At 44.7% G+C, this 14,205-nt stretch overlaps 1 protein-coding gene across 1 annotated transcript in view; it reads right to left on the minus strand.

The window, feature by feature from the left end:
* Nucleotides 1-14,205, minus strand: part of LOC138976672 (zwei Ig domain protein zig-8-like) — a gene marked incomplete in the record, with an annotated part of 297,407 nt that overhangs the window by 15,712 nt on the left and 267,490 nt on the right. Inside the window, 4 exon segments of the mRNA XM_070349551.1 lie at nucleotides 5,222-5,351; nucleotides 6,925-7,079; nucleotides 8,151-8,180; nucleotides 9,422-9,635. Coding sequence (XP_070205652.1) covers nucleotides 5,222-5,351; nucleotides 6,925-7,079; nucleotides 8,151-8,180; nucleotides 9,422-9,635 — 529 coding nt within the window.

The following is a 14,205-nucleotide window of genomic DNA, read 5'->3' on the forward strand; positions in this document are numbered from 1 at the left end:
CTGACACCGGACCAACCAGTCCTAGCACTAACCCCATAATGCCAGACGCCAGGCGGAGCAGTCATTAGATTGCCAATTTTAAAGTCCTAGGTATGACCCGGCCGGGGTTCGAACCCACGACCTCCCGATCACGGGGAAGACGCCTTACCACTAGGCCAACCGTGCCGGTCCTTTAAAAGTTTGCAACCGATAGAGGCCATGCATCTACATAAAGGCGTCTTCTTTTCCGCACAAAGTATAATGTACTTCTCCTTCTTCTTCTTCTTCTTCGTTCATGGGCTGACACTCGCATATACGAAGGGGGATCAGGCACTGGCAGGTCTGCACATAAGCTGACCAAGGAGATCGGACAAATCTCCACCCTGAACCCACCAGGCGGCAGCGGCCGGGATTTGAACTCACGACCTTCCGATTGGGAGGCCAAGTTCTTAGCACTACCGGCTACTGCCGCCGTCGACAGTGTACATTACTGCAGAGCTGTGCAGGCTTTGACAGATCAGATCAGATCAGATCATCCTTTAAGTTGGACACACAACGAATATCAACAGTCGCTTTCTGCGCAGAGTGGGACCCCCCCCCCCCCCCCCCCCATTGTTTTGCAGAATTAGGTTTTCAGATTGACACAGGTGTTAGTTTAAAAATGTGTTCAGCAAAAACACACACAAAAAACCCCGCTGTGCACAGACCGGCTGTTGATAGTTTGGAGGACAGGCGCTGTGGCGGGGTGGTAAGACGTCGGCCTCTTCATCGGAAGGTCGAGGGTTCGAATCCCGGCCGCGGCCGCCTGGTGGGTTAAGTGTGGAGATTTTTTCGATCTTCCAGGTCAACTTATGTGCAGACCTGCTTGTGGCTTATCCCCCTTCGTGTGTACACGCAAGCACAAGACCAAGTGCGCACGGAAAAGATCCTGTAATCCATGTCAGAGTTCGGTTGGTTATAGAAACACGAAAATACCCAGCATGCTTCCTCCGAAAGCGGCGTATGGCTGCCTAAATGGCGGGGTAAAAACGGTCATACACGTAAACTTCCACTCGTGCAAAAACACGAGTGAAGGAGGGAGTTTGAGCCCACGAACGCAGAAGAAGAAGATTGTTTGAATGTGTCCAAGTGGAGTGATGCTCTCACCCGACGTGAACACTTTGTCCAAGTGGAGTGATGCTCTCACCCGACGTGAACACTTTGTCGAAGTGGAGCGATGCTCTCACCCGACGTGAACACTTTGTCCAAGTGGAGTGATGCTCTCACCCGACGTGAACACTTTGTCCAAGTGGAGTGATGCTCTCACCCGACGTGAACACTTTGTCCAAGTGGAACGATGCTCTCACCCGACGTGAACACTTTGTCCAAGGGGAGTGATGCTCTCACCCGACGTGAACACTTTGTCCAAGTGGAGTGATGCTCTCACCCGACGTGAACACTTTGTCCAAGCGGAGCGATGCTCTCACCCGACGTGAACACTTTGTCCAAGTGGAGTGATGCTCTCACCCGACGTGAACACTTTGTCCAAGTGGAGTGATGCTCTCACCCGACGTGAACACTTTGTCCAAGTGGAGTGATGCTCTCACCCGACGTGAACACTTTGTCCAAGCGGAGCGATGCTCTCACCCGACGTGAACACTTTGTCCAAGGGGAGTGATGCTCTCACCCGACGTGAACACTTTGTCCAAGTGGAGTGATGCTCTCACCCGACGTGAACACTTTGTCCAAGTGGAGTGATGCTCTCACCCGACGTGCACACTTTGTCCAAGTGGAGTGATTCTCTCACCCGACGTGAACACTTTGTCAAAGTGGAGTGATGCTCTCACCCGACGTGAACACTTTGTCCAAGGTGAGTGATGCTCTCACCCGACGTGAACACTTTGTCCAAGTGGAGTGATGCTCTCACCCGACGTGAAAACTTTGTCCAAGTGGAGTGATGCTCTCACCCGACGTGAACACTTTGTCCAAGTGGAGTGATGCTCTCACCCGACGTGAACACTTTGTCCAAGGGGAGTGATGCTCTCACCCGATGTGAACACTTTAACAGCTATGTAATATGAATATTTGCAGAGTGATTTGCACGGGAAGGTATCCTTAATTTAATCCAAGCTCTATAAGATGTCTTTCAGGACCCAAAAAAACCCCACAGACATGCCTGAATAAAAAACAAGTCGCGTAAGGCGAAATTACTATATTTAATTAAGCTGTGGAACTCACAGAATGAAACTGAACGCACTGCATTTTTTCACAATGACCGTAGTCCGCCGCTTGTGCATAACGGAGTGAAACTGACGAGCCTGTTCAATCAATCAATCAATATGAGGCTTATATCGCGCGTATTCCGTGGGTACAGTTCTAAGCGCAGGGATTTATTGTTTATTTTTTTTAATTTTTATTTTATGCAATTTATATCGCGCACATATTCAAGATTTATTTATGCCGTGTGAGATGGAATATTTTTTTACACAATACATCACGCATTCACATCGGCCAGCAGATCGCAGCCATTTCGGCGCATATCCTACTTTTCACGGCCTATTATTCCAAGTCACACGGGTATTTTGCCTATACAATTTTGCCAGAAAAGACCCTTTTGTCAATCGTGGGATCTTTAACGTGCACACACCCCAATGTAGTGTACACGAAGGGACCTCGGTTTTTCGTCTCATCCGAAAGACTAGCACTTGAACCCACCACCTAGGTTAGGAAAGCGCGGTAGTGGTTTCGCTGTGTTGCATAGCACGCTTTTCTGTACCTCTCTTCGTTTTAACTTTCTGAGCGTGTTTTTAATCCAAACATATCATATCTATATGTTTTTGGAATCAGGAACCGACAAGGAATAAGATGAAATTGTTTTTAAATCGATTTCGGAAATTTAATTTTGATAACAAGTTTTATATTTTTAATTTTCAGAGCTTGTTTTTAATCCAAATATAACATATTTATATGTTTTTGGAATCAGGAAATGATGGAGAATAAGATGAACGTAAATTTGGATCGTTTTATACAAACATTTTTTATTACAATTTTCAGATTTTTAATGACCAAAGTCATAAATTATTTTTTAAGCCATCAAGCTGAAATGCAATACCGAAGTCCGGCCTTCGTCGAAGATTGCTTTACAAAATTTCAATCAATTTGATTGAAAAATGAGGGTGTGACAGTGCCGCCTCAACTTTTACAAAAAGCCGGATATGACGTCATCAAAAGTATTTATCGAAAAGAAGAAAAAAATGTCCGGGGATATCATTCCCAGAAACTCTCATGTCAAATTTCATAAAGATCGGTCCAGTAGTTTGGTCTGAATCGCTCTACACACACACACGCACAGACAGACAGACAGACAGACAGACAGACAGACAGACAGACAGACAGACAGACAGACAGACAGACAGACAGACAGACAGACAGACAGACAGACAGACAGACACACACACAGACACACACACACACACACACACACACACACACACACACACACCACGACCCTCGTCTCGATTCCCTCTCTAAAACTTGACTAAATGTTATGCATGTTGTATGTATGTATGTGGCGATGTGAACTGTGATGTAATGTATAATGTGTTGTAACAAAAAACAAAAAACAAAAAAAAGCATAATAAAAAAAAAATAAAAAAAAAAGGAATCTAAAAAAAAAATTAAAAAAAACCTTGACTAAATGTAAAAACATGAATGGTTAGGTATTCGAACGTTTATTTCTTGAGAAAACAAAACATTAACAATGGTCGTTATGGTGGACAGACAAACAAATAATTAATATTTTTTTCATTGTTTTATTTTTATTTTTTGTTTACAATTTGGAACGTTAGCAGTCTATCTGTTTTTGGAATAATGAAGTGGCCACGCGTGGTTTGGTGTTTTCCCTGCGCCCCATTTTGACGTGTTTCAAGATGGCCGAAAGTACAAATTCTGGCTGGTACCGGCACGGTTGGCCTTGTGGTAAGGCGTCCGCCCCGTGATCGGGAGGTCGTGGGTTCGAACCCCGGCCGGGTCATACCTAAGACTTTAAAATTGGCAATCTAGTGGTTGCTCCGCCTGGCGTCTGGCATTATGGGGTTAGTGCTAGGACTGGTTGGTCCGGTGTCAGAATAATGTGACTGGGTGAGACACGAAGCCTGTGCTGCGAGTTCTGTCTAGTGTGTGGCGAACGTTATATGTCAAAGCAGCACCGCCCTGATATGGCCCTTTGTGGTCGGCTGGGCGTTAAGCAAACAAACAAACAAACAAATTCTGGCTTTAAACTGCACAGCGATACAAAAACAGACTGGTCCGGTGGCTCTCGATAAATACTGCACTGTTCCGGAAGCGTAATTACAAAATCATTCAACTTTTCAAACCCTAATGATTGCACAGTTAAAGCGTTCCTTGTATGTGATGTCATTATTCCGTAACCCGAACCAAGCTGTTTCGTTCTCGGAACGATTTCTAACACTTGTTTGTGTCAGGGTTCTTTTATTCACTATCGTGTACGGGGTTCTATTGTGTTCTAGAATGTACAAGGTTCATTGAGAATTGAGATGTGTGTGTGTGTGTGTGTGCCTTTGATAGCACGTATCTATTCTGAAAAGCTTGAATAGAAGCCTGACAAAATGCTTTCATGAAAGCTGCGTCGCGCAGCAAAAAAAAACACCTTCTACATGAAACGCATGCGTTTATGAGAGCACGCATATATATCTGTGTCTTATTTTGTGTTCTTCTTTGGACGATAACACTATTTCTTGGCATTGTACACATTTTTTTCATAAACTATTCTTTATTTTAATTTTTGTTTTTATATAACAGTAATGATATTCAAATGGAATAAACTCTTGTTTGAACAAACCGCATTAAGCGTGACCGAATCATGGTGCCATTTCTTTGCCTAGAGCCGCCGGAACAAACGAACGAACGCTCGAACGAACGCTCGAATGAACGAACGAACGCTCGAATGAACGAACGAACGAACGAACGAACGAACGAACGAACGAACGAACGAACGAACGAACGAACGAACTAACAAACGTACGTACGAACTTTATTTCATAAAGATAAAGGTTTAAAGGCACAATGCCTTGTCCACAACAACCTAGTCTGTACTTAACCAATATCAAACATGTAAGATTCACTAAACGAATCAAACAGATAGGGAATTCTAAAAAATGCTAAGTGAGCCATCTCCCTCTCCCAATGACCGTGATTTTGTCGTGTCACTTACACACAGGGCGGGGTCTGCGGCCGGACTTACTGTTGAGAACGTGGATCTTGCGTGAGGTGACGTGTAAGTCTGACGCCCGACACACGTACGTGCCAGCGTCATTCATGTCGGCTCGTGACACGTTCAGCTTACTGACGATCGTCTTGGTCGACAGCGACACCTGTTGGTTCAAAAAGTATATTGTTTACATTCTTATTTATGACACGAGAGAGAGAGAGAGAGAGAGAGAGAGAGAGAGAGAGAGAACGGGAAGGAGGGAGGGAGGAAGAGAGAGGGAGGGAGGAAAAGAGAGAGGGAGGGAGGGAAAGAGAGAGGGAGGGAAGGAAGGAAGGACGGAGGGAGGGAGGGAGAGAGAGAGCGGAGGGGGGGGGGGTGGAGGGAGGGAGGGAGGGAGGGAGGGAGGGAGAGAGAGCTAGAGACCGGGACAGGCCGACATAAAGACAGACAGACAAACAGATTTAAGAGTACAAGAAAAGAGCAGTTTGTGATCAAGATAAACTAAATAAACTTTCGAACGAATTTTAAATACGAGTTAGGTCCCCCTAAAGGTCTTATTCCAATGAGTGCAATTAAATAAGAAGTTGCGAAGACGGGAACGGCTCATGGGAGAGCATGTCAAACACTCTGCCCAGGACAAATTTCAAGGTGGGTGTCGTTGAAATGTCAGTTTCACTGACAACATCTTGTGATAGTTTGAAAAAGGGGTTATTGGGGGAAATCTGTGTGTGTTTGTGTGTGTTTGTGTGTGTTTGTGTGTGTGTGTGTTTGTGTGTGCGTGCGTGTGTGCGTGTGTGTGTGCGTTTTTGTGTGTGCGTGTGTGTGTGATTTTGTGTGTGTGTGTGTGTGTGTGTGTGTTGTGTGTGTGTTTGTGCGTGTGCGTGCGTGCTTGTGTGTGTGTGTGCGTTTGTTTGCGTGCGTACATGCGTGTGTGTGTGTGTGTGTATAGTTGTGTGTGTGTGTGTGTGTGCGTGTGTGTGTGTGTGTGTGTGTGTAGGTATGTATGTGGGTGTGTGTGGGAGGGTTTGTGTGTAGGTTTGCACAGGAGTTGGCATTTGACCAAGAAAAGAATGCGCTACCGTGCATGTGTGGGTATTTCTTATCGAATGCCAGAGCGAGAGAGCGAGAGAGAGAGAGAGAGAGAGAGAGAGAGAGAGAGAGAGAGAGAGAGAGAGAGAGAGAGAGAGAGAGAGAGAGAGAGAGAGAGAGAAAGAGAGACTCAGAGAGAAAAAGAAAGAGAGACTCAGAGAGAGGGAGAAAAAGAGAGAGTAATGTAAACGATCGAAGGCTTCCTCACAGGAGAGACGAGTTGTTTGTTTGGTAGGAAAACAACGTCTAGACTTAATTCCAATCAGGTCAACTGTGAAATGTTTAATTATAGGTGGACAGTGGCTACGGGGGACGAAAGCGGAACATGTAAAGGAGGTTGGGGGAAGGGTCTATAAATTCATCAAATTAAAGTTTTTCAAATGTGACCCATCCTCCGAAGGCGGAGTAAGAAGCCTAAATTGGCTGAGGGGAGGGGGGGGGGGGGGGAGGGACCGCCCATACACGTAAAAGCCAACGAGGGCAAAGAACGATGGAGCACGAAGAAACATCCCACGAACCCAGAGGACGATCGTTTGTTCATTTGTTCGCTAGAATTAACGTTCTCTCGGCTCCATTTAATCCACATGTGGACATTACACTGTGATATGCTGTAACAGAGAAAGAAGAACCAATCAGAAGTAACGTACATCTTTTGTGATGTGCAGACGTCTTCCATTGGTCAGCTTGAGGCCGTCTTTGAACCAATCAAGCTCGTCTATAGGGTAGTCGAAGCCAGTGGCGTTACACATCAGAATCATCGTGTTCCCTTTCTCCACGTATTGAGATCCGCTGATCTGAATATCTGCACGCATGGGGTGTATTGGTTAACTTGCTGGATCTTTGTAGACATGGGATGAAAGGATTAACTTACTGGATTTCCAACCACACACCCACACGCACTCACACACTGTCACACGCGGGTGCACGCATGGCGTGTATGGGTTTACTTGCTGGATCTTTGTACACATGGAATGAAAGGGTTAACTTGCTGGATTTCAAACCACACACACGCGCGCCAATGCACGCACGCACGCACGCACGCACGCACGCACGCACGCACACGCACACTCACACACACACACACACACACACACACACACACACACACACACACACAGGGCCGGACTACCGGGGGGGTTATGGGGGTTGCGCAACCCCCCCCCCTAGCCAAAACATGTACCTTACTTATTTAATTTTTTTTATTATTGCTTATTTTATGCCGTTTCATGCAAGGAGCGACCATTTTCCTATCTCAGAATATGACCTACCCGTCAGCTTCAGGGGGCTTCGCCCCCTGACCCCCACAACGAGGGGGGGGGGGGGGGGGGGGGGGGGGGGGGGGTGGGTTCTAGGGATTCCGGACCCCCCCCCCAGCCAAATAATAAAAATATTGAATGAGGTATGCATTTCTTTATTTTACATTGAGTTTCAATTTTTGGGGTATTAATCAGTGACAAAATCTGCTGCCTGAAACTGGTAATGATCATCCTCAGAATGCACCAGATTGCACCATTTTGCATCCTTTTTTTCAAAATTTTCCGGGGGGGCATGCCCCCGGACCCCCCTAGCAAGCTAGGCGCTTCGCGCCGTCGGCTCGGCGCTTTGCGCCTTCACACCCATATCTTCACAATATACTTTGGAAAAAAACCAGTCATAAAATGAACTGATCCGCCCCTGCCGCCAGGGGGGATGTCCCCCTGGGCCACCACTGGCAACCCCCCCCCTCCTCTTCGCCTAGTCCGGCCCTGGAACACACACACACACACACAGAGTCAGCCAGCCAGTCATAACAGAAAACAATGGAAGGACAGTTACTTCATCATTTGGTGAAGACTGACATTGCTATACTTAGTTTCCGATTTTCTTTTCTTACCTGGAGTTCGTTGGGGGTTGTGCCGTTCAACTGAAAAGAAATAAAAGCCGTCAAACATATTATATACACATATCTATTGTGTTGTCGTTTCATTTTTATCCCAAACAACCTGCTTTTGTGGTTTCATGTTGATGTTTTTACAGTCCATATTTGCACAGCCCGCTCTAAATAAATGTTCCTCCAGTCGTTCGTCTCACTGCCACACAATATTGCCCCAACAGCTCACCGTCCCACAGTCAATCGTCCCACACACGTTGTGGCACAGTGTTCAGAAGTTCATCGTCCCACAACCCACCATTCTCATGCTGACTTTCCAACGGTCTTAAACGGCCACAAACTGTTTACAGTCCCACACACGCCATTTGCACAGGTCCCCGACGTACAGTCCGCCGTTCCCTCAGTTAATAGAAGAATTCAGAAAATAACTCTCTCGGATTTGTAAGGGCTGTGAAAGAGTGAATACCCTTGTTTTTACTCGGACCAAACTTGGATGAGCCAATCACTAGCGAGGGGTGTGTCGGAAACACGTGGACAGGAGCACGTGTCAAGTTATTTGTCAGAGGAAAAACAAGGGTTTTCACTCTTTGACAACTCATACAAACCCGACAGAGGTACATGTATGACCGGAGTGTGTCCATTAAAGGCCCACTCCGCCTCGTCAAAACAGTTTACCTCATCGTTTCAGATCTGGTCAGGCTTTGACATGGGATAAGACCATGACTCCACTTAGTCACATACGAAAAATCAACACCATGACTGCTTGCTGCGGTGAGTTGGATTTTTTTTTTAATAGACAGTTCTACACTACCCATCATAAAAAAGTACACAGATACATTTGGCTGTAGATCTTTGTGATGCGGCCAGATATATTAAAACCAATTATATTGCCAGAAAGGTAATTCATTCGATCCCCTACCGTATGAAATAAAGAGTTTCTTTTTTTTCATAAATCAGTGTGTATGCAGTTGACCGAAGACCCCCCAAAATCAAATTCGCAAAAGCAAACTCGCAGACATAACAATACACACAAAATCAAAATAAGCAAGAGTGACCCCGTTTTTGATCTCAAATGGAAGAAAATTCATTTTCTACCCTTTTTTAATTCTTTAAAAAAAAAAACACCATTGAGCACCCTGGATGTTAATGTTCGGTATGTGACCAAGTGGAGGGATGGTCCGATCCCATGTAGAAGCCTGGCAAGATCTGAGAAGATGAGGCGAACAGTTTTCGGCGGAGTGCGCCTTTAACACCGCTAACTCTACCTGACTCACCAGATACATTCAGGAGGATATTCTGCCTGATAGTCTTGCGCATTGTGATGACTTGACACTCGTACACCCCGCTATCGGCCGGCTTGGCGTCGCGAATGTGGAGGTTCCACTCCAGTGAGTGCTTGTGGTGCACCACGGTGTACCTCGGGTCCCCAAAAAACGTCTCCAAACCGATCGTCAAGGGGTTCGGATCTGCGGCGCGCTTCCACACAACCTGGGAAGAAAAAGAAAATCCAATCCAATCAACGAATCAAATCTGAAATCTGAATGGAATTTTTCGTTTCGTCAATGATCAAATAAATTAAATAGGATAAATAAATAAGAACCACAAAAATAATCAGATAAATAACCATTTTTTTTATTTGTTTAAATTTCAAAATTATTTTTATAAATGAACCATAAACCCCTCTATTCATGCATCAGTCCATTGGTGAATCAATCCCTCAAATTTAAGGCAACTTCGATACATGAAAAAAGACATAAAGTGACCCATGATTCAATGAAACCATCTATCGATACACCCATGAACCAATCCACTGAGGAATTACTCACTGCAAATCAAGAAAACTGTGATACAAGAAACATGTTTGAAAATAACCCATGATTTAAAAAGAAGGCGTGTAGCACACACACTGCTTTCTTTCTTTATTTGGTGTTTAACGTCGTTTTCAACCATTCAAGGTTATATCGCGACGGCACACACACTGCTGTTGTACCCCTTAAAGCTCTCATACAAGTCTTATTTCAGCCAAATGGCTGAAGGTTTTCATGTGTCACTCACTCACTCACTCACTCCACCAACCAACCAACCAACCAACCACCGACCAACCAACCAACCAACCAACCAACTATTCAACCAACCAAACAATCAATCAGTCAATCCATCCGTCAATCCATCCATCAATCCACCAATCAATCAATCTTAGCACAGCTTTCCCGCAGCAGAAAGCACTGAGGTAATTGCCCTTGGGCAGCTATATGCACCTCCCCACCTGAACAGAAACAGTAAGCTAATCGACAAATTCCTAAGTAATTTCTTGTCTGTTTGTTTTATTTGCTGTACAATAGTTGTAACCCTCCAAAACAGTGAGCCAACTACAAATGGCCACTGATAAGATAAAGAAAAGGATCATGTCTGTTTTAATTCATGTGTAAGAGTTTACTGTAAACAATGTTATGATTTGTGTATGTGTTTTTCATCAATGATTGTACAGCGCTCAGTCTGAGCAGGGGTTCACCCTGGATACATCCGCTCTAAAAAAAACAAAAAAACAAGTATGTATCATGTATTATTATTATCATAGCAGCAGTGACTAGTGAGCTACTACATGTAAAAGCATATTGTCCAAAGAAAAGGGCGTCATATTGAGCGGACTCTGCATAACAAACACACATGAGCTGATTATTCACTGTGATGCAATGACCGCTCGCCTTCACTGAGTAAAATTGATATTAAAAGTCCTACGGTTTTTGCCATTAAGGACTTGAGTGTTTGTCCGCTTTAAAAAAAAAAAAAAAAAAAAAAAAAAAACGCCTTCACTGATCAACGGCGTGTGCCTCATATTTGGAAGGGGCTCAACTCTCGCAGGGGAAAAACACCACAAAACCGAGCGAGTTACTTCTTAACATCGTCTGTTATTGATGCCGCAGACTCGACTATGGTAGGACCTCGTTGTCTAATGCCTTTACATAAATCGGAGGACCACTCCAGGACAATGAAGACATTGAAATTGATTCTGCGGGGAGTACAATGTTACAACGTCTCTCTCTCTCTCTCTCTCTCTCTCTCTCTCTCTCTCTCTCTCTCTCTCTCTCTCTCTCTCTCTCTCTCTCTCTCTCTCTCACACACACACCACACACACACACACACACCAAACGCGCGCACACACACATACCAAACGCGCACACACACACACACACACACACACACACACACGCACACGCACACGCACACACACAGATATATATGCATATAGACAGGAGATCGGACAGACAGACAGACAGACTGAGAGACTAACAGAAAAAGAGAACTAAAGGTGAAAACTGTGACTGCAGTCGGAAAATAATCCTTCTTCGACAGCGCTAACGACCGAAATTATTCTCACCTTAAGTGACAAAAATAGAAAGGCCCAGATTATTTCCCCCCCTAAAAATCCCATATTAAACCAGATGAATCCTCTCTAAACTCGATGATAATACTCTTTAGACATTTTTATATCATGCAAAGATAATTAACTACAAAAACTCCGCGCTACCAGCCTCTTCTAAACGTTTTTCAAGCATCTGTAATACCCTTTAGACAAATTCCATGAGAGAAATGTAACATGTAATCGTTTCAACCGTTCTTGCTGTTTAATCGTATATCTCTCGAAATAAAAACGCTGGCATTTTAATTGTCACCTTGAAAATTTACAGGGGGGGGATTTTAGAACTGCCGCTGCATGTAAAGTTGCAGGCATTTCTATGATCTACAGATTTAAAGAGACTTGTCTTGTCTCCCCCAATAATGATGAATACGGGTCGATTCAGTTTAAGTGGAGTATCAGAAATGGTATCCATGTCCTACCCCCGTGTCTCCACCGTGGACATGTAAAAGACCTCGGTCATTCTACAATAAGTACAGGTGGTTGATTACACCTAAACTCGCACATAACAGGGTAGTGCGACACTGCAACCCATTATGTCCAAGCGATGGGACAATACGAGAATGATACTGATAATGAAATCATAACGATAATGATATAATACATGTATGATAAGTGTGATACCTTTTGATCAAAATGCCTGCTGTGCCTTTTGTTCGTCAACTTTACAGGTTCTAGATCCTACGTTCGTGAGAACGCTCCGTCTCTTGTCTTCAACAAACACCGACCCATATAATGACTCATATTTTTAGGATTTGAAGTGTTCCCTTTAACAATAAATATTTGCAAAAGACGAACTCCAAAATGAAGTCGGGTTTGTATGGGTTGTGAAAGAGTGAATGCCCTTTCTTTTTACTCGAACACACATTGGAGGGGCCAATCACAAGCTAGCGGTGTGTCGGAAACACGTGGACAGGCGCACATGTTAAGTTATTTGTCAGACGGGAAAGCAAGAGTCTTCCCTCCTTCACAACCCATAGAAACCCGGAGTTATTTCCGAAAATCGTCTATCGTTTGTGTCATTTGGCTTCACAGCCACACTAGCATCACCCACTTGACCAAAAGTCTAGAGGAATAGGAACGAGTACAATTTCTGACACGGGGTGTGTCGCTTTAAAAGCGAAGTGCAACACGAGAAATAGTCTGCGGCCCAGGTTCCCGAAAGATGAACACACAGATAGATGAGAATTTACGTGTACAAGTAATGAGATTTTCTGTAGAAAATAAAAATCTACTTGAATTTATTTTCATCCAGGTTTGGAACATTCCAGAATGCAGCCACATCGCATCAGACCAACCATTGGATTCAAAAGACGATTTAACTACCGTCTTGAGCCCAAAGAAGAAAAGTAACGATGTCTACAGGATTTTCCAGACAGTAATCAATTGTACTTGTGCGAAGTTGTAATGCAAAATGTATTTGGTGCATCGGCCTAGACTTTGCCACTTGGATTAAAAGATACTTTACTTTCCGTGAAATCTGTCTCGTAAATCACCATATTAGATCCCTGCTGGCTTTTACATGGGATGAGAGCGTACTTCGACCTCGACTTCGACACATACCAAGATTGATAGCCTAGTTGACACTTTGACAGAGTTATTTCCGAACATCGTCTATTGTGTATTCTGCATCATCTGTATTACGTAAAATCATTTGTTCACCTGCGTTTTTACTGCTGTCTTGAACGAAAATGTGTCAGACGTAAGTAGGTTTTGTTAAACGAACAGATTGACGCACAGCCACCCCCCCCCCCCCAACCCCCCCCCCCCACACACACACACATACATACAAAGGAGCGAAAGATAAGATACCCGAACTATTTCTTCTTCTTCGTCTTCTTCTTCTTCTGTTTTCGTGGGCTGCGAATCCCACGTAGGCCTACACGCATGGGCACGTACGCCCCGAATGCCCCCCCCCCCCCCCCCCTCTTAGGCAATCATACTCCGATTCCGGGGGATGCAAGCTGATACTTTTCGTGTTCCTATAACCCACTGGACTCGGACATGGATTACAGGATCTTTTCCGTGCGTGTTTGGTCTTGTGCTTACGTGTGCACAGCTTATTTTCTAGATCTTTGCAACACCTTTACAATCATCGCCCTCGATCTTGGCTTTTGGCTCTCATAAACAGTGCACTGGGAAGGCAGTGGGCGGACGGGGTAGGTGGGGGGGGGGGAGGGGTGTGTGTGTGTGTGTGTGTGTGTGTGTGTGTGTGTGTGTGTGTGTGTGTGTGTGTGTGTGCGTGAGTGCGTGTGTGTGTGAAAGAAAACCTTACACAACAAATCGTATACCGCCGCTGCGCCATAATCAGAATTTATTCCACGCGGCAATCGCATTTATTTTACAAGCAGTCGTTGATTCATGGCCTCGAGTCTTGGCAACAACGTGGCACACACACACAGTTTCACGTGCAATTGCTCCTCTGTTTCTGAGGTCACATGCGGTCACCACTGAGACGTGGAGTCATTATGTAAAATACACTGAGACTCTGGGGAGTCTGCACTGACGGCCAAGTTACATCATACAACTTTGTTGCACAGTAAAAAACCAAAAAAACACTAACTTCTGGGGCCTAAAAAAAGCTGAGAAAATGAGGTCTCAGATAGGAGGGAGTCTTAAAATGGAGGTAAATTTACAGAG

Source organism: Littorina saxatilis, linkage group LG1, assembly GCF_037325665.1.
Source record: "Littorina saxatilis isolate snail1 linkage group LG1, US_GU_Lsax_2.0, whole genome shotgun sequence".
Taxonomy (NCBI): Eukaryota; Metazoa; Mollusca; class Gastropoda; order Littorinimorpha; family Littorinidae; genus Littorina; species Littorina saxatilis.